Here is a 20,343-nt window from a genome sequence, read left to right as displayed (position 1 = left end):
CGATCAACATTGCGTGCAGCAGCCGCCACAGCCTCCCAGACACTGTTCCGAGAGGTGTACTGTTTTCCCTCCCTGTAGATCTCACATTTTATGAGGGACCACAGGTTCTCTATGGGGTTCAGATCAGGTGAACAAGGGGGCAATGTCATTATTTTTTCTTCTTTTAGACCTTTACTGGCCAGCCACGCTGTGGAGTATTTGGATGCATGTGATGGAGCATTGTCCTCCATGAAAATCATGTTTTTCTTGAACGATACCGACTTCTTCCTGTACCACTGCTTGAAGTAGGTGTCTTCCAGAAACTGGCAGTAGGTCTGGGAGTTGAGCTTCACTCCATCCTCAACCCGAAAAGGTCCCTCAAGTTCATCTTTGATGATACCAGCCCATACCAGTACCCCACCTCCACCTTGCTGGCGTCTGAGTCGGAGTGGAGCTCTCTGCCCTTTACTGATCCAGCCTTGAGCCCATCCATCTGGCCCATCAAGAGTCGCTCTCATTTCATCAGTCCATAAAACCTTAGAAAAATCAGTCTTAAGATATTTCTTGGCCCAGTCTTGACGTTTTATCTTATGTTTCTTGTTCAAAGGTGGTAATTTTCCAGCCTTCCTTACCTTGGCCATGTCCCTGAGTGTGGCACACCTTGTGCTTTTTGATACTCCAGTAACGTTGCAGCTCTGAAATATGGCAAAACTGGTGGCAAATGGCATCTTGGCTGATTGACGCTTGATTTTCCTCAATTCATGGGCAGTTATTTTGCACCTTTTTTTATCAACACGCTTCTTGCGACCCTGTTGGCTATTTGCCATGAAACGCTTGATTGTTCGGTGATCACACTTCAAAAGTTTGGCAATTCCAAGACTGCTGCATCCCTCTGCAAGACATCTCACAATTTTTGACTTTTCAGAGTCTGTCAAATCTCTCTTATGACCCATTTTGCCAAAGGAAAGGAAGTTGCCTAATAATTCAGCAAACATTATATAGGGTGTTGATGTCATTAGACCGCACTCTCCTCATTACAGAGATGCAAATCACCTGATTTACATAATTGGCAGTTGGCTTTCAAGCCTATACAGCTTGGAGTAGGACAACATGTATAAATAGGATGATGTGATCAAAATACTCATTTGCCTAATAATTCTGCACACAGTGTAAGTGATATCTGTAATTTGTATGTAACCCCCTTCTCATGTACAGCACCATGGAACCAATGGCGCTATATAAATAATAATAATAAAAATATTTAAGAACCATTAGGGGAGCAGAGCAAAGCGGTAATCCTATATCACGCCCTTACACTTGCACACGCCTGGGTCTGGGGGTCATAGGGGATCAGTCATTTTACCACATTGCATTATTACATTGTATCACCAGCGATCACAGGCACAAATCCTATGGGGACCAATAAAAATAATAAAAAACAGAAATATCTTTCGTAAATATAGAATATACAATTCTTTATTAATGAACACATTTGGTTTCTCCTCGTGCATAACTATCTGAACTAATAAAATGTCATTTATTTTATTCAGCGAATGTCTAAATGAAAAAAACAACACCACAATTGGAGAATCACTGATTCTTGGTCACTTTGTTCCCAAAAAATATAAAACGAAAAGAGATGAGAATGCCATGCGGATACAAAATGGCAGCTGTGAAAACTGCAGCTTGTACCATGCAAAAAAGACAATGCTCATAAAGCGCTCTGGGCCAAACATCTAGGAAGGTGAGAAGGAGAAATCACAAGTGGCGAGCGGCCGTAGGCCCTGAAGAGCCTGGAGCCAGCCCTGCATGGGTAAGGGTGGCGTGGTGGTGGTCGCATGCACCCCTTCACGTGAGGGCGAACAGTGTGACACACAAGCCCTTCCTCACTTGGGGCCCCCAAAGTGATCTACGGTTAGGTCGTCACGAGCGATGACCGATCCTGCCGGTGACAACTGATGTCGCAGATCCTCCATGTTTGTTAGTCATCTCTAGCACTAGCCGGCATTACTCGTGTAACACGTTTGACCTGATTTCTGCAACTCTCTGGATGACGTGTTCACCACCGTCACTAAATTATAAGGTAGGAGATCATTTTGTGTCAATGAATCAACATTGCTTGAATTGTTTCTATTGTTGCTATGTGGAAACCATCAGCAAGCAGTTGTTGACAGATCCAGTATTCTTATTATGTGTTGTTATCAGTAGTCAGCACTTGGAATATAAAATAAGGATTGGCCGGGTGAGCAAACAACCTTTCCTTCCCTCTTTTCAGGTGCCTGGGAAAGCTGGTGACTATGACTATGCAGAGCTTCCCTCGCACAATTGGGAGAAACATGACACATCTTCCATGATATCCAGCCCGCCCTGGTTGTGAAATCGAGATACCGGTGGCCTTTTCTTATTAGTGGGAGAACTGGTCAAACATGTTGTTTCTGATGTAGATGAGGAAACAATCCCAAATCCCAGAGCCCTTCATACAGCGCTGTCTCATCCCACAGAGAACCCCATGGGTGGATGATTCAGTACAGCCTATGGTGACACCACACAGCCAGCTTTCCTAGAGTCCTGAACAGCATAGGCCAGTAATCTGCTCCCAGGACTTTCCTGTATGGGGATAAATAGGTAACCTAATATGGAGGCGATGTCCTGTACACAGCGCTTATCTCTGGATATGTGCATTCCTCAGTGTGACTTCAGGAGGTGATAGACTATTGGAGAGGCCGCAGCACCCAGTGGGACACCTACGTCATCCACAGTATGAAGCAGGACACCAACAGTATGAAGAGGGACACTCACAGAACCCAGGGTACACAGCTGGGCACCCACAGCACCCAGAGCACGCAGCAGGACACCCACAGCACTCAGGGCACATAACGGGACACCCACAGAAGCCAGAGCACACAGCGGGACACCCACAGAACCCAGAGCATGCAGCGGGACACTCACAGAACCTAGAGCACATAGTGGGACACCCAGGACACACAGTGAGACCCACACAGAACCCAGAGCATGCAGTGGGACACTGACAGAACCCAGAGCATGCAGAGGGACACCCACAGAACCCAGAGCATGCAGCGGGACACTCACAGAACCTAGAGCACATAGTGGGACACCCAGGACACACAGTGAGACCCACACAGAACCCAGAGCATGCAGTGGGACACTGAGAGAACCCAGAGCATGCAGAGGGACACCCAAAGAACCCAGCGCATGCAGCGGGACACTCACAGAACCCAGGGTACACAGCGGGGCACCCAGAGCACACAGCGGGACACCCACAGCACTCAGGGCACATAACGGGACACCCACAGAAGCCAGAGCACACAGCGGGACACCCACAGAACCCAGAGCATGCAGCGGGACACTCACAGAACCTAGAGCACATAGTGGGACACCCAGGACACACAGTGAGACCCACACAGAACCCAGAGCATGCAGTGGGACACTGACAGAACCCAGAGCATGCAGAGGGACACCCACAGAACCCAGAGCATGCAGCGGGACACTCACAGAACCTAGAGCACATAGTGGGACACCCAGGACACACAGTGAGACCCACACAGAACCCAGAGCATGCAGTGGGACACTGAGAGAACCCAGAGCATGCAGAGGGACACCCACAGAACCCAGCGCATGCAGAGGGACACTCACAGAACCCATGGTACACAGCGGGGCACCCACAGCACCCAGAGCACACAGCGGGACACCCACAGCACTCAGGGCACATAACGGGACACCCACAGAAGCCACAGCACACAGCGGGACACCCACAGAACCCAGAGCATGCAGCGGGACACTCACAGAACCTAGAGCACATAGTGGGACACCCAGGACACACAGTGAGACCCACACAGAACCCAGAGCATGCAGTGGGACACTGAGAGAACCCAGAGCATGCAGAGGGACACCCACAGAACCCAGCACATGCAGCGGGACACTCACAGAACCCATGGTACACAGCGGGGCACCCACAGCACCCAGAGCACACAGCGGGACACCCACAGCACTCAGGGCACATAACGGGACACCCACAGAAGCCAGAGCACACAGCGGGACACCCACAGAACCCAGAGCATGCAGCGGGACACTCACAGAACCTAGAGCACATAGTGGGACACCCAGGACACACAGTGAGACCCACACAGAACCCAGAGCATGCAGTGGGACACTGACAGAACCCAGAGCATGCAGAGGGACACCCACAGAACCCAGCGCATGCAGCGGGACACTCACAGAACCCAGGGTACACAGCGGGGCACCCACAGCACCCAGAGCACACAGCGGGACACCCACAGCACTCAGGGCACATAACGGGACACCCACAGAAGCCAGAGCACACAGCGGGACACCCACAGAACCCAGAGCATGCAGCGGGACACCCACAGAACCTAGAGCACATAGTGGGACACCCAGGACACACAGTGAGACCCACACAGAACCCAGAGCATGCAGTGGGACACTGACAGAACCCAGAGCATGCAGAGGGACACCCACAGAACCCAGAGCATGCAGCGGGACACTCACAGAACCTAGAGCACATAGTGGGACACCCAGGACACACAGTGAGACCCACACAGAACCCAGAGCATGCAGTGGAACACTGAGAGAACCCAGAGCATGCAGAGGGACACCCACAGAACCCAGCGCATGCAGCGGGACACTCACAGAACCTAGAGCACATAGTGGAACACCCACAGGACCCAGGACACACAGTGAGACCCACACAGAACCCAGAGCATGCAGTGGGACATTGACAGAACCCAGAGCATGCAGAGGGACACACATAGAACACAGAGCATGCAGCAGGACACCCACCGCAGCCAGAGCACACAGCGGGACACCCACAGAACCCAGAGCATGCAGCGGGGCACTCACAGAACCCAGCGCATGCAGCGGGACACTCACAGAACCTAGAGCACATAGTGGGACACCCACAGGACCCAGGACACACAGTGAGACCCACACAGAACCCAGAGCATGCAGTGGGACATTGACAGAACCCAGAGCATGCAGAGGGACACACATAGAACACAGAGCATGCAGCAGGACACCCACCGCAGCCAGAGCACACAGCGGGACACCCACAGAACCCAGAGCATGCAGCGGTGCACTCACAGAACCTAGAGCACATAGTGGGACACCCACAGGACCCAGGACACACAGTGAGACCCACACAGAACCCAGAGCATGCACTGGGACACTGACAGAACCCAGAGCATGCAGAGGGACACCCACAGAACACAGCATGCAGAGGGACACTCACAGAACCTAGAGCACATAGTGGGACACCCACAGGACCCAGGACACACAGTGAGACCCACACAGAACCCAGAGCATGCAGTGGGACATTGACAGAACCCAGAGCATGCAGAGGGACACACATAGAACACAGAGCATGCAGCAGGACACCCACCGCAGCCAGAGCACACAGCGGGACACCCACAGAACCCAGAGCATGCAGCGGGGCACTCACAGAACCTAGAGCACATAGTGGGACACCCACAGGACCCAGGACACACAGTGAGACCCACACAGAACCCAGAGCATGCAGTGGGACACTGACAGAACCCAGAGCATGCAGAGGGACACCCACAGAACACAGAGCATGCAGCAGGACACCCACCGCAGCCAGAGCACATAGCGGGATACCCACAGAACCCAGGGCACACAGCGGGACACACACAGAACCCAGCGGGGGACACACAGCACCCAGATCACGTAGTGGGATACTGACAGCACCCAGCAGGACACCTACATCACTCACATTATGAAGCGGTACACCCACAGCATTCAGAGTGTGCAGTGAGACACCCACAGAACCCAGCGGGACACTTTCTTCCCCCACAGTATGAAGCGGGACACCCACAGTACTCTATAAGCACCAGCTGTCATCTCCTATCTCTGTTAGGTTACGTCCACACGGTCAATAATCGGCAACACTTTGGATGCAGCATATGTCTGCTGCATCCAAAGCGCTGCCGGATTTTGAACGTAGGCGATTCCGCATGTGTTCATTGAACCATACAGAATCACCACATCCTATGCATTGTATGGGTGATATTTACCTTGCGGAGACTGAGCTTTCTTGAAATCCCATGCACTATGCTGTAACATCTGGCCGCTGTGGATGTACACAGTGTCCAACCTGCACCGTTTACTGACCATGGGAACATACCCACTATCAGGAATAGCAGTGTTTTGGATGTAGCTCACCTGTGCTGCATCCAAAATGCTGTGTTCTACGATACAAGCACAGTGGATGAGACTTCTAGAAATCCCATGCCCACTGTGCTTCTATTTAACGCTGCGTAAACTCACCCGCGGCGTGGGTTTATGAGCATGGCAATTTCTGTTGCAGAGGCTGTAGTCTCCACCACAGAAATTTCTACAATAGAATGTATTGGATACGGTAAATCGGCATGGCTCAGGGATCACATGTAGATTTACCTGTGTGATTAGAATGCAGCAGAAATACGCTGCATCCAAAGAGCTGCTGCTTCCTGATCGTGGGGCCAAAGCCTAATGGGAACATTTGTCTTCACTGATTACAGGGATTACTTGTGAATTGAGAGTAAAGATCAGTCCAGATATAACATTGCTTATTTTCCTGTGTATTATTGACTTATGAAATAAGACTTGAAGCAACGTTACTCTAAGATATTACGTGATCCATGTCTTCAGCACATAATTCTGATATAAGATATTAGCCACATTCACTGGGAGCTATGAAATAATGAGAGTAAGGCTGGATGGAGTCACACTAGAGAGAAATACGGACGAGTGGTATGCGAGAAAAAAACACATAACACTCGGAACAATGTTAGTCTATGGGGCAGCTCCCATCATCCCTTTTTTTCTCGCACGCATTATACGTGCGGAGCAAATTGCAGCATGCTGAGATTTCCACTGTATTACGCCCGAGACTCGCCAATGCAAGTCTATGGGTGCAAGAAAAAAACGGATTACACACGGAGCATGCATGTGACTTGTGAGAAATATGCACCGGTGTCCTTTAGAAAAGCCGTCAATTCAGTGCGCTATACTGTAAAATCACACTGACAGGTTAAAATAGAATACATGCATACATTATATATATATATATATATATATATATCTCAAATCAAGGATCAGGAACACCCAAGATGGCGACGTTTTGGTCCTAACAGCACGGACCTTTCTCAAGTTCAGTTCACCGCGGGTCAGGTGGGGAGTCTGCACAGCCTCCCCGCCTGACCCGCAGTGAACTGACAGCATGGGAAAATGGTCAGAAACTTCCCCACGCTAATCAGTTCATCTCCGGTCAGGCGGGGAGGCTGCGCAGGCTTTTCCTTCATTCCTCCCATTAGTACCGCTCCCAGGTGTAAATTATTTAACCCCTTCAGATGGATTGCAGCGTGGGACATGACTGTATGGCAGACAGGTATAGGATATTGTTGCTTTTTTATTTTGACTTTTTTACAGGAGAACGATGGCTTCGATTGGATTGGGAGTTAAATAAAGATGGAAAAAATGTGTTTATTTATTTCATTAAAAGTCTTTATTCTTAATGTGTGTGTTTATTTTAACCCTTTCAGACTAGTGGATTAATGGATAGGTGTCTTATTGATCCCTCTCCATTATTAACCAGGCTTAATGTCACCTTACAATAGCACCTGCTACAGGGCAATGGGAAGAGCGAGGGTAAGTGCCAGAATTGGCGCATTTTACCGATGTGCCTTTTCTTGAGTGGTTGGGGGCAGGTTTTTTTAGCCAGGGGGGCCAAAAACAATAGGCCCTCTCTAGGCTATTAATATCTGCACTCAGTCACTGGCTTTCCCTCTCTGGGGGAGAAAATTGCGCTGGAGCCCACGCAGGTTTTTTCCATGAATTAATCCTTTAATTTAACACTTACAGCTCCAAAATTTTACACACACTACTACTAACATTATTAGTGAGGGACATATATAAATCTAACCGATATGCAGTGGTTTTCTGTATGTGAACGGTCTCATATCCTGTCGGGTTCTGTAATGATTTTACAGATGCCGACAATTGAATTTTCACCTATTCTGCTGTCTATAGCTCTATGAAATATAAATATATATATGTATGTGTGTCTCACTGATATATATAGACTGTATATATGTTTTCACAAATATTTGAGGCCATGGGTCCATTATATGTCCATTCTGCAAGCCGGTGAGAAAATCTCGCTGTACGGATGTCACACGGATGCTTACATGCGAGAAAATCGCATCCTTGCATTGCACACAGATGACATACGGATCACTGTTCAGGGAACATTTCTGCGATTCTCATCCGTGTAGAACGGATCGTATTTTGTACGTTGTGTGTGACTCCAGTCTTACACTCACAATCATCTGTACAGGATTTTACAGCTTCAAAAAAAAAATAACAGACACATCATTTTCTTTTATAAACAGGAAATAAGTGTCCAATATTTACTGACTGTCCAGGAATGAATGGATGGATGAATGGATGGGTAGATGGATGAATGAATGAATGTCTGGCTATCTTACTTTCAGGGGTAAGAATAGTGCAATCCCAGACCCCATAATAAGTCACTAGGATCGGTCAGGCTTCCCAGGGATCTATCCGGAGACCTGGTGCCAGATCTGCCCTGAGCCTGGCATACACATCTGCGCTATTTCCATTGATCCATGAGACCCCTGTGTGATCATCCAGTCATGTCCTTGTATCCTGCAGCTGTTGTCGAACTACAAGTCCTTTGACTGATCTCCCTGCTGTCAGCGATTGGTGGGGGTGAGTGGTCTCGTCCAGAGCAGAGGTTCCGGCACAGTGTCTCCTTAGTGACTTTGTGTCTCAGGCTCCTCCCTGGGGCTGTCTCTTACCTGGAGACAGGTGCAGGAGCGCAGGCTGCTGGCAGCCCCAGACCTCCTCTCTCCAGGGTCCTGCTCACCCCCAGCATGTCCCACCCAGGCTCTGCTCCTGGAGACCCCCAGCCTGCTCTGTGGGTGATCACTGGCTCTCCTTCCTGGGATGGATCTGGGAAGCTGGACACGGACAGGACGTCTCCCTTCGCTGTGGAGTGGATCCCTGATGGCTCCCTGGCCACCTTATCCCTGGACAGCTCCAAGGAGGAGACCATCGATCTTGAAGACCACCTAGCACCTGGGCAGATTGAGGTGCAACAGGGACATGTAGATGTATCAGTGCCCGCCGCCTGCAGGGCCCATGGGCAGCAGCTCACCCTCTTCTGTTATCAGGAATACAAGCTGATCTGTGCCCAGTGCAAATCCCTGGGCACCTGCCAGGCTCACCGGACCAAGCCGGCGGAAGAAAGGGCATCGCAGCTACGGGTGAGTAATCCCCCTGCATTGCAGAGCTGTGCCCCCCCGATGCCATCCTGGGGTTAAGGCTGGAGCCCCCTAGTGTGCAGCGGCAGAGACCTGACTCACTGCAGCAGATCTCCTCCGTGCCAAGCAGCCAGTCACTGCCTCCGGGAGGGGGCGACACTGCACGTGGGACTCACGGATGCGTGTGTTGCAGGGTTTCTAAGTTTCGCCTTCTCTGTCCCTGGGAAAGCTGGGTGACATCCCTTATACTTTTTATATGGATGCCAGCATTCCCAGGCGTTCCCTTCTGGAGTCCGGGAAAGCACTGAAATCCGCACCAAATCCTGAACGTGTGAGCGTACCCTAATGTCTGATGACTGACCACCTATAGCCCATAGGGAGAGGAGGGGAGGAATGCCGCGGATTTTCCCTCCTCATGATTGTCATTTCCTGGGTGACACCCTGGTGACACGAGCCGCGCACGACCGGACACACTGGGCCTGCACGGTCTGCACGTACTGTGTGGTGAGGGAACCCGCCGGCCATAACACTGCTATCACAGTGACAGCCACAAAGCCCCCAATACAGGGACCACGGTGTCACCACAATGCCTGCCATACACATAAGAAGCTATACTACTATCACAGTGCCCCCATAACAGTGCCAGACACAAAGCCCCCAATACAGGGACCACGGTGTCACCACAGTGCCTGCCATACACATAAGAAGCTATACTACCATCACAGTGCCCCCATAACAGTGACAGCCACAAAGCCCCCAATACAGGGACCACGGTGTCACCACAATGCCTGCCATACACATAAGAAGCTATACTACTATCACAGTGCCCCCATAACAGTGCCAGACACAAAGCCCCCAATACAGGGACCACGGTGTCACCACAGTGCCTGCCATACACATAAGAAGCTATACTACTATCACAGTGCCCCCATAACAGTGACAGCCACAAAGCCCCCAATACAGGGACCACGGTGTCACCACAATGCCTGCCATACACATAAGAAGCTATACTACTATCACAGTGCCCCCATAACAGTGCCAGACACAAAGCCCCCAATACAGGGACCACGGTGTCACCACAGTGCCTGCCATACACATAAGAAGCTATACTACCATCACAGTGCCCCCATAACAGTGACAGCCACAAAGCCCCCAATACAGGGACCACGGTGTCACCACAATGCCTGCCATACACATAAGAAGCTATACTACTATCACAGTGCCCCCATAACAGTGCCAGACACAAAGCCCCCAATACAGGGACCACGGTGTCACCACAGTGCCTGCCATACACATAAGAAGCTATACTACTATCACAGTGCCCCCATAACAGTGACAGCCACAAAGCCCCCAATACAGGGACCACGGTGTCACCACAATGCCTGCCATACACATAAGAAGCTATACTACTATCACAGTGCCCCCATAACAGTGCCAGACACAAAGCCCCCAATACAGGGACCACGGTGTCACCACAGTGCCTGCCATACACATAAGAAGCTATACTACTATCACAGTGCCCCCATAACAGTGACAGCCACAAAGCCCCCAATACAGGGACCACGGTGTCACCACAGTGCCTGCCATACACATAAGAAGCTATACTACTATCACAGTGCCCCCATAACAGTGATAGCCACAAAGCCCCCAATACAGGGACCACGGTGTCACCACAATGCCTGCCATACACATAAGAAGCTATACTACTATCACAGTGCCCCCATAACAGTGACAGCCACAAAGCCCCCAATACAGGGACCACGGTGTCACCACAGTGCCTGCCATACACATAAGAAGCTATACTACTATCACAGTGCCCCCATAACAGTGATAGCCACAAAGCCCCCAATACAGGGACCACGGTGTCACCACAGTGCCTGCCATACACATAAGAAGCTATACTACTATCACAGTGCCCCCATAACAGTGCCAGACACAAAGCCCCCAATACAGGGACCACGGTGTCACCACAATGCCTGCCATAGACATAAGAAGCTATACTACTATCACTGCCCCCATAACAGTGCCAGACACAAAGCCCCCAATACAGGGACCACGGTGTCACCACAATGCCTGCCATAGACATAAGAAGCTATAATACTATCACAGTGCCCCCATAACAGTGACAGCCACAAAGCCCCCAATACAGGGACCACGGTGTCACCACAGTGCCTGCCATACACATAAGAAGCTATACTACAATCACAGTGCCCCCATAACAGTGATAGCCACAAAGCCCCCAATACAGGGACCACGGTGTCACCACAGTGCCTGCCATACACATAAGAAGCTATACTACTATCACAGTGCCCCCATAACAGTGATAGCCACAAAGCCCCCAATACAGGGACCACGGTGTCACCACAATGCCTGCCATACACATAAGAAGCTATACTACTATCACAGTGCCTGCCATACACATAAGAAGCTATACTACTATCACAGTGCCCCCATAACAGTGCCAGACACAAAGCCCCCAATACAGGGACCACGGTGTCACCACAATGCCTGCCATACACATAAGAAGCTATACTACTATCACAGTGCCCCCATAACAGTGCCAGCCACAAAGCCCCCAATACAGGGACCACGGTGTCACCACAATGCCTGCCATACACATAAGAAGCTATACTACTATCACAGTGCCCCCATAACAGTGCCAGACACAAAGCCCCCAATACAGGGACCACGGTGTCACCACAATGCCTGCCATAGACATAAGAAGCTATAATACTATCACAGTGCCCCCATAACAGTGACAGCCACAAAGCCCCCAATACAGGGACCACGGTGTCACCACAGTGCCTGCCATACACATAAGAAGCTATACTACAATCACAGTGCCCCCATAACAGTGATAGCCACAAAGCCCCCAATACAGGGACCACGGTGTCACCACAGTGCCTGCCATACACATAAGAAGCTATACTACTATCACAGTGCCCCCATAACAGTGATAGCCACAAAGCCCCCAATACAGGGACCACGGTGTCACCACAATGCCTGCCATACACATAAGAAGCTATACTACTATCACAGTGCCTGCCATACACATAAGAAGCTATACTACTATCACAGTGCCCCCATAACAGTGCCAGACACAAAGCCCCCAATACAGGGACCACGGTGTCACCACAATGCCTGCCATACACATAAGAAGCTATACTACTATCACAGTGCCCCCATAACAGTGCCAGCCACAAAGCCCCCAATACAGGGACCACGGTGTCACCACAGTGCCTGCCATACACATAAGAAGCTATACTACTATCACAGTGCCCCCATAACAGTGCCAGACACAAAGCCCCCAATACAGGGACCACGGTCACCACAGTGCCTGCCATACACATAAGAAGCTATACTACTATCACAGTGCCCCCATAACAGTGATAGCCACAAAGCCCCCAATACAGGGACCACGGTGTCACCACAATGCCTGCCATACACATAAGAAGCTATACTACTATCACAGTGCCCCCATAACAGTGACAGCCACAAAGCCCCCAATACAGGGACCACGGTGTCACCACAGTGCCTGCCATACACATAAGAAGCTATACTACTATCACAGTGCCCCCATAACAGTGACAGCCACAAAGCCCCCAATACAGGGACCACGGTGTCACCACAATGCCTGCCATACACATAAGAAGCTATACTACTATCACAGTGCCCCCATAACAGTGACAGCCACAAAGCCCCCAATACAGGGACCACGGTGTCACCACAGTGCCTGCCATACACATAAGAAGCTATACTACTATCACAGTGCCCCCATAACAGTGACAGCCACAAAGCCCCCAATACAGGGACCACGGTGTCACCACAGTGCCTGCCATACACATAAGAAGCTATACTACTATCACAGTGCCCCCATAACAGTGCCAGACACAAAGCCCCCAATACAGGGACCACGGTCACCACAGTGCCTGCCATACACATAAGAAGCTATACTACTATCACAGTGCCCCCATAACAGTGATAGCCACAAAGCCCCCAATACAGGGACCACGGTGTCACCACAATGCCTGCCATACACATAAGAAGCTATACTACTATCACAGTGCCCCCATAACAGTGCCAGCCACAAAGCCCCCAATACAGGGACCACGGTGTCACCACAGTGCCTGCCATACACATAAGAAGCTATACTACTATCACAGTGCCCCCATAACAGTGCCAGACACAAAGCCCCCAATACAGGGACCACGGTCACCACAGTGCCTGCCATACACATAAGAAGCTATACTACTATCACAGTGCCCCCATAACAGTGACAGCCACAAAGCCCCCAATACAGGGACCACGGTGTCACCACAGTGCCTGCCATACACATAAGAAGCTATACTACTATCACAGTGCCCCCATAACAGTGACAGCCACAAAGCCCCCAATACAGGGACCACGGTGTCACCACAGTGCCTGCCATACACATAAGAAGCTATACTACTATCACAGTGCCCCCATAACAGTGCCAGACACAAAGCCCCCAATACAGGGACCACGGTCACCACAGTGCCTGCCATACACATAAGAAGCTATACTACTATCACAGTGCCCCCATAACAGTGATAGCCACAAAGCCCCCAATACAGGGACCACGGTGTCACCACAATGCCTGCCATACACATAAGAAGCTATACTACTATCACAGTGCCCCCATAACAGTGCCAGACACAAAGCCCCCAATACAGGGACCACGGTGTCACCACAGTGCCTGCCATACACATAAGAAGCTATACTACTATCACAGTGTCCCCATAACAGTGCCAGACACAAAGCCCCCAATACAGGGACCACGGTCACCACAGTGCCTGCCATACACATAAGAAGCTATACTACTATCACTGCCCCCATAACAGTGCCAGCCACAAAGCCCCCAATACAGGGACCACGGTGTCACCACAGTGCCTGCCATACACATAAGAAGCTATACTACTATCACAGTGCCCCCATAACAGTGATAGCCACAAAGCCCCCAATACAGGGACCACGGTGTCACCACAGTGCCTGCCATACACATAAGAAGCTATACTACTATCACAGTGCCCCCATAACAGTGATAGCCACAAAGCCCCCAATACAGGGACCACGGGGTCACCACAGTGCCTGCCATACACATAAGAAGCTATACTACTATCACAGTGCCCCCATAACAGTGCCAGACACAAAGCCCCCAATACAGGGACCACGGTGTCACCACAGTGCCTGCCATACACATAAGAAGCTATACTACTATCACAGTGCCCCCATAACAGAAGCTATACTACTATCACAGTGCCCCCATAACAGTGCCAGACACAAAGCCCCCAATACAGGGACCACGGTCACCACAGTGCCTGCCATACACATAAGAAGCTATACTACTATCACAGAGCCCCCATAACAGTGACAGCCACAAAGCCCCCAATACAGGGACCACGGTGTCACCACAGTGCCTGCCATACACATAAGAAGCTATACTACTATCACAGTGCCCCCATAACAGTGCCAGACACAAAGCCCCCAATACAGGGACCACGGTCACCACAGTGCCTGCCATACACATAAGAAGCTATACTACTATCACAGTGCCCCCATAACAGTGATAGCCACAAAGCCCCCAATACAGGGACCACGGTGTCACCACAATGCCTGCCATACACATAAGAAGCTATACTACTATCACAGTGCCCCCATAACAGTGCCAGACACAAAGCCCCCAATACAGGGACCACGGTGTCACCACAGTGCCTGCCATACACATAAGAAGCTATACTACTATCACAGTGCCCCCATAACAGTGCCAGACACAAAGCCCCCAATACAGGGACCACGGTCACCACAGTGCCTGCCATACACATAAGAAGCTATACTACTATCACTGCCCCCATAACAGTGCCAGCCACAAAGCCCCCAATACAGGGACCACGGTGTCACCACAGTGCCTGCCATACACATAAGAAGCAATACTACTATCACAGTGCCCCCATAACAGTGACAGCCACAAAGCCCCCAATACAGGGACCACGGTGTCACCACAGTGCCTGCCATACACATAAGAAGCTATACTACTATCACAGTGCCCCCATAACAGTGATAGCCACAAAGCCCCCAATACAGGGACCACGGTGTCACCACAATGCCTGCCATACACATAAGAAGCTATACTACTATCACAGTGCCCCCATAACAGTGCCAGACACAAAGCCCCCAATACAGGGACCACGGTGTCACCACAGTGCCTGCCATACACATAAGAAGCTATACTACTATCACAGTGCCCCCATAACAGTGCCAGACACAAAGCCCCCAATACAGGGACCACGGTCACCACAGTGCCTGCCATACACATAAGAAGCTATACTACTATCACTGCCCCCATAACAGTGCCAGCCACAAAGCCCCCAATACAGGGACCACGGTGTCACCACAGTGCCTGCCATACACATAAGAAGCAATACTACTATCACAGTGCCCCCATAACAGTGACAGCCACAAAGCCCCCAATACAGGGACCACGGTGTCACCACAGTGCCTGCCATACACATAAGAAGCTATACTACTATCACAGTGCCCCCATAACAGTGATAGCCACAAAGCCCCCAATACAGGGACCACGGTGTCACCACAGTGCCTGCCATACACATAAGAAGCTATACTACTATCACAGTGCCCTCATAACAGTGACAGCCACAAAGCCCCCAATACAGGGACCACGGTGTCACCACAATGCCTGCCATACACATAAGAAGCTATACTACTATCACAGTGCCCCCATAACAGTGCCAGACACAAAGCCCCCAATACAGGGACCACGGTCACCACAGTGCCTGCCATACACATAAGAAGCTATAATACTATCACAGTGCCCCCATAACAGTGATAGCCACAAAGCCCCCAATACAGGGACCACGGTGTCACCACAGTGCCTGCCATACACATAAGAAGCTATACTACTATCACAGTGCCCCCATAACAGTGACAGCCACAAAGCCCCCAATACAGGGACCACGGTGTCACCACAATGCCTGCCATACACATAAGAAGCTATACTACTATCACAGTGCCCCCATAACAGTGCCAGACACAAAGCCCCCAATACAGGGACCACGGTGTCACCACAGTGCCTGCCATACACATAAGAAGCTATACTACTATCACAGTGCCCCCATAAGAGTGCCAGACATAAAGCCCCCAATACAGGGACCACGGTCACCACAGTGCCTGCCATACACATAAGAAGCTATACTACTATCACTGCCCCCATAACAGTGCCAGCCACAAAGCCCCCAATACAGGGACCACGGTGTCACCACAGTGCCTGCCATACACATAAGAAGCAATACTACTATCACAGTGCCCCCATAACAGTGACAGCCACAAAGCCCCCAATACAGGGACGACGGTGTCACCACAGTGCCTGCCATACACATAAGAAGCTATACTACTATCACAGTGCCCCCATAACAGTGACAGCCACAAAGCCCCCAATACAGGGACCACGGTGTCACCACAGTGCCTGCCATACACATAAGAAGCTATACTACTATCACAGTGCCCCCATAACAGTGCCAGACACAAAGCCCCCAATACAGGGACCACGGTGTCACCACAGTGCCTGCCATACACATAAGAAGCTATACTACTATCACAGTGCCCCCATAACAGTGCCAGACACAAAGCCCCCAATACAGGGACCACGGTGTCACCACAGTGCCTGCCATACACATAAGAAGCTATACTACTATCACAGTGCCCCCATAACAGTGACAGCCACAAAGCCCCCAATACAGGGACCACGGTGTCACCACAGTGCCTGCCATACACATAAGAAGCTATACTACTATCACAGTGCCCCCATAACAGTGCCAGACACAAAGCCCCCAATACAGGGACCACGGTGTCACCACAGTGCCTGCCATACACATAAGAAGCTATACTACTATCACAGTGCCCCCATAACAGTGACAGCCACAAAGCCCCCAATACAGGGACCACGGTGTCACCACAATGCCTGCCATACACATAAGAAGCTATACTACTATCACAGTGCCCCCATAACAGTGCCAGACACAAAGCCCCCAATACAGGGACCACGGTCACCACAATGCCTGCCATACACATAAGAAGCTATACTACTATCACAGTGCCCCCATAACAGTGCCAGACACAAAGCCCCCAATACAGGGACCACGGTCACCACAGTGCCTGCCATACACATAAGAAGCTATAATACTATCACAGTGCCCCCATAACAGTGATAGCCACAAAGCCCCCAATACAGGGACCACGGTGTCACCACAGTGCCTGCCACACACATAAGAAGCTATACTACTATCACAGTGCCCCCATAACAGTGCCAGACACAAAGCCCCCAATACAGGGACCACGGTGTCACCACAGTGCCTGCCATAGACATAAGAAGCTATAATACTATCACAGTGCCCCCATAACAGTGATAGCCACAAAGCCCCCAATACAGGGACCACGGTGTCACCACAGTGCCTGCCATACACATAAGAAGCTATACTACTATCACAGTGCCCCCATAACAGTGCCAGACACAAAGCCCCCAATACAGGGACCACGGTGTCACCACAGTGCCTGCCATACACATAAGAAGCTATACTACTATCACAGTGCCCCCATAACAGTGCGAGACACAAAGCCCCCAATACAGGGACCACGGTGTCACCACAGTGCCTGCCATACACATAAGAAGCTATACTACTATCACAGTGCCCCCATAACAGTGCCAGACACAAAGCCCCCAATACAGGGACCACGGTGTCACCACAGTGCCTGCCATACACATAAGAAGCTATACTACTATCACAGTGCCCCCATAACAGTGACAGCCACAAAGCCCCCAATACAGGGACCACGGTGTCACCACAATGCCTGCCATACACATAAGAAGCTATACTACTATCACAGTGCCCCCATAACAGTGCCAGACACAAAGCCCCCAATACAGGGACCACGGTGTCACCACAGTGCCTGCCATACACATAAGAAGCTATACTACTATCACAGTGCCCCCATAACAGTGACAGCCACAAAGCCCCCAATACAGGGACCACGGTGTCACCACAATGCCTGCCATACACATAAGAAGCTATACTACTATCACAGTGCCCCCATAACAGTGCCAGACACAAAGCCCCCAATACAGGGACCACGGTGTCACCACAGTGCCTGCCACACACATAAGAAGCTATACTACTATCACAGTGCCCCCATAACAGTGCCAGACACAAAGCCCCCAATACAGGGACCACGGTGTCACCACAGTGCCTGCCATAGACATAAGAAGCTATACTACAATCACAGTGCCCCCATAACAGTGATAGCCACAAAGCCCCCAATACAGGGACCACGGTGTCACCACAATGCCTGCCATACACATAAGAAGCTATACTACTATCACAGTGCCCCCATAACAGTGCCAGACACAAAGCCCCCAATACAGGGACCACGGTGTCACCACAGTGCCTGCCATACACATAAGAAGCTATACTACTATCACAGTGCCCCCATAACAGTGCCAGACACAAAGCCCCAAATACAGGGACCACGGTGTCACCACAGTGCCTGCCATACACATAAGAAGCTATACTACTATCACAGTGCCCCCATAACAGTGCCAGACACAAAGCCCCCAATACAGGGACCACGGTGTCACCACAGTGCCTGCCACACACATAAGAAGCTATACTACTATCACAGTGCCCCCATAACAGTGCCAGACACAAAGCCCCCAATACAGGGACCACGGTGTCACCACAGTGCCTGCCATACACATAAGAAGCTATACTACTATCACTGCCCCCATAACAGTGCCAGACACAAAGCCCCCAATACAGGGACCACGGTCACCACAGTGCCTGCCATACACATAAGAAGCTATACTACTATCACTGCCCCCATAACAGTGCCAGACACAAAGCCCCCAATACAGGGACCACGGTGTCACCACAGTGCCTGCCATACACATAAGAAGCTATACTACTATCACAGTGCCCCCATAACAGTGATAGCCACAAAGCCCCCAATACAGGGACCACCGTGTCATCACAGTGCCTGCCATACACATAAGAAGCTATACTACTATCACTGCCCCCATAACAGTGCCAGACACAAAGCCCCCAATACAGGGACCACGGTGTCACCACAATGCCTGCCATACACATAAGAAGCTATACTACTATCACAGTGCCCCCATAACAGTGACAGCCACAAAGCCCCCAATACAGGGACCACGGTGTCACCACAATGCCTGCCATACACATAAGAAGCTATACTACTATCACTGCCCCCATAACAGTGCCAGACACAAAGCCCCCAATACAGGGACCACGGTGTCACCACAATGCCTGCCATACACATAAGAAGCTATACTACTATCACTGCCCCCATAACAGTGACGGCCACAAAGCCCCCAATACAGGGACCACGGTGTCACCACAGTGCCTGCCATACACATAAGAAGCTATACTACAATCACAGTGCCCCCATAACAGTGATAGCCACAAAGCCCCCAATACAGGGACCACGGTGTCACCACAATGCCTGCCATACACATAAGAAGCTATACTACTATCACAGTGCCCCCATAACAGTGACAGCCACAAAGCCCCCAATACAGGGACCACGGTGTCACCACAATGCCTGCCATACACATAAGAAGCTATACTACTATCACAGTGCCCCCATAACAGTGCCAGACACAAAGCCCCCAATACAGGGACCACGGTGTCACCACAATGCCTGCCATACACATAAGAAGCTATACTACTATCACTGCCCCCATAACAGTGCCAGACACAAAGCCCCCAATACAGGGACCACGGTGTCACCACAATGCCTGCCATACACATAAGAAGCTATACTACTATCACAGTGCCCCCATAACAGTGCCAGACACAAAGCCCCCAATACAGGGACCACGGTGTCACCACAGTGCCTGCCATAGACATGGGAAGCTATACTACTATCACAGTGCCCCCATAACAGTGCCAGACACAAAGCCCCCAATACAGGGACCACGGTGTCACCACAG

The 20,343-nt window shown here is 50.7% G+C and overlaps 2 protein-coding genes across 2 annotated transcripts in view; one reads left to right on the top strand and one right to left on the bottom strand.

The window, feature by feature from the left end:
- Window positions 1-20,343, bottom strand: part of WDR31 (WD repeat domain 31) — an 88,946-nt gene that overhangs the window by 29,388 nt on the left and 39,215 nt on the right. The window lies entirely within an intron of this gene.
- The window catches only part of BSPRY (B-box and SPRY domain containing), a 40,119-nt gene continuing 28,601 nt past the window's right edge, over window positions 8,826-20,343 (top strand). Inside the window, exon 1 of the mRNA XM_073558288.1 lies at window positions 8,826-9,302. Within this exon, the coding sequence (XP_073414389.1) occupies window positions 8,910-9,302 (393 nt within the window). The 5' untranslated portion in view covers window positions 8,826-8,909. The remainder of the gene's footprint in view (window positions 9,303-20,343) is intronic.

The sequence above is a fragment of the Dendrobates tinctorius genome, unplaced genomic scaffold (assembly GCF_039654945.1).
Source record: "Dendrobates tinctorius isolate UK_male_01 unplaced genomic scaffold, ASM3965494v1 ptg000013l, whole genome shotgun sequence".
NCBI lineage: Eukaryota > Metazoa > Chordata > Amphibia > Anura > Dendrobatidae > Dendrobates > Dendrobates tinctorius.
This window is presented reverse-complemented; position numbering and strand designations above follow the sequence as displayed.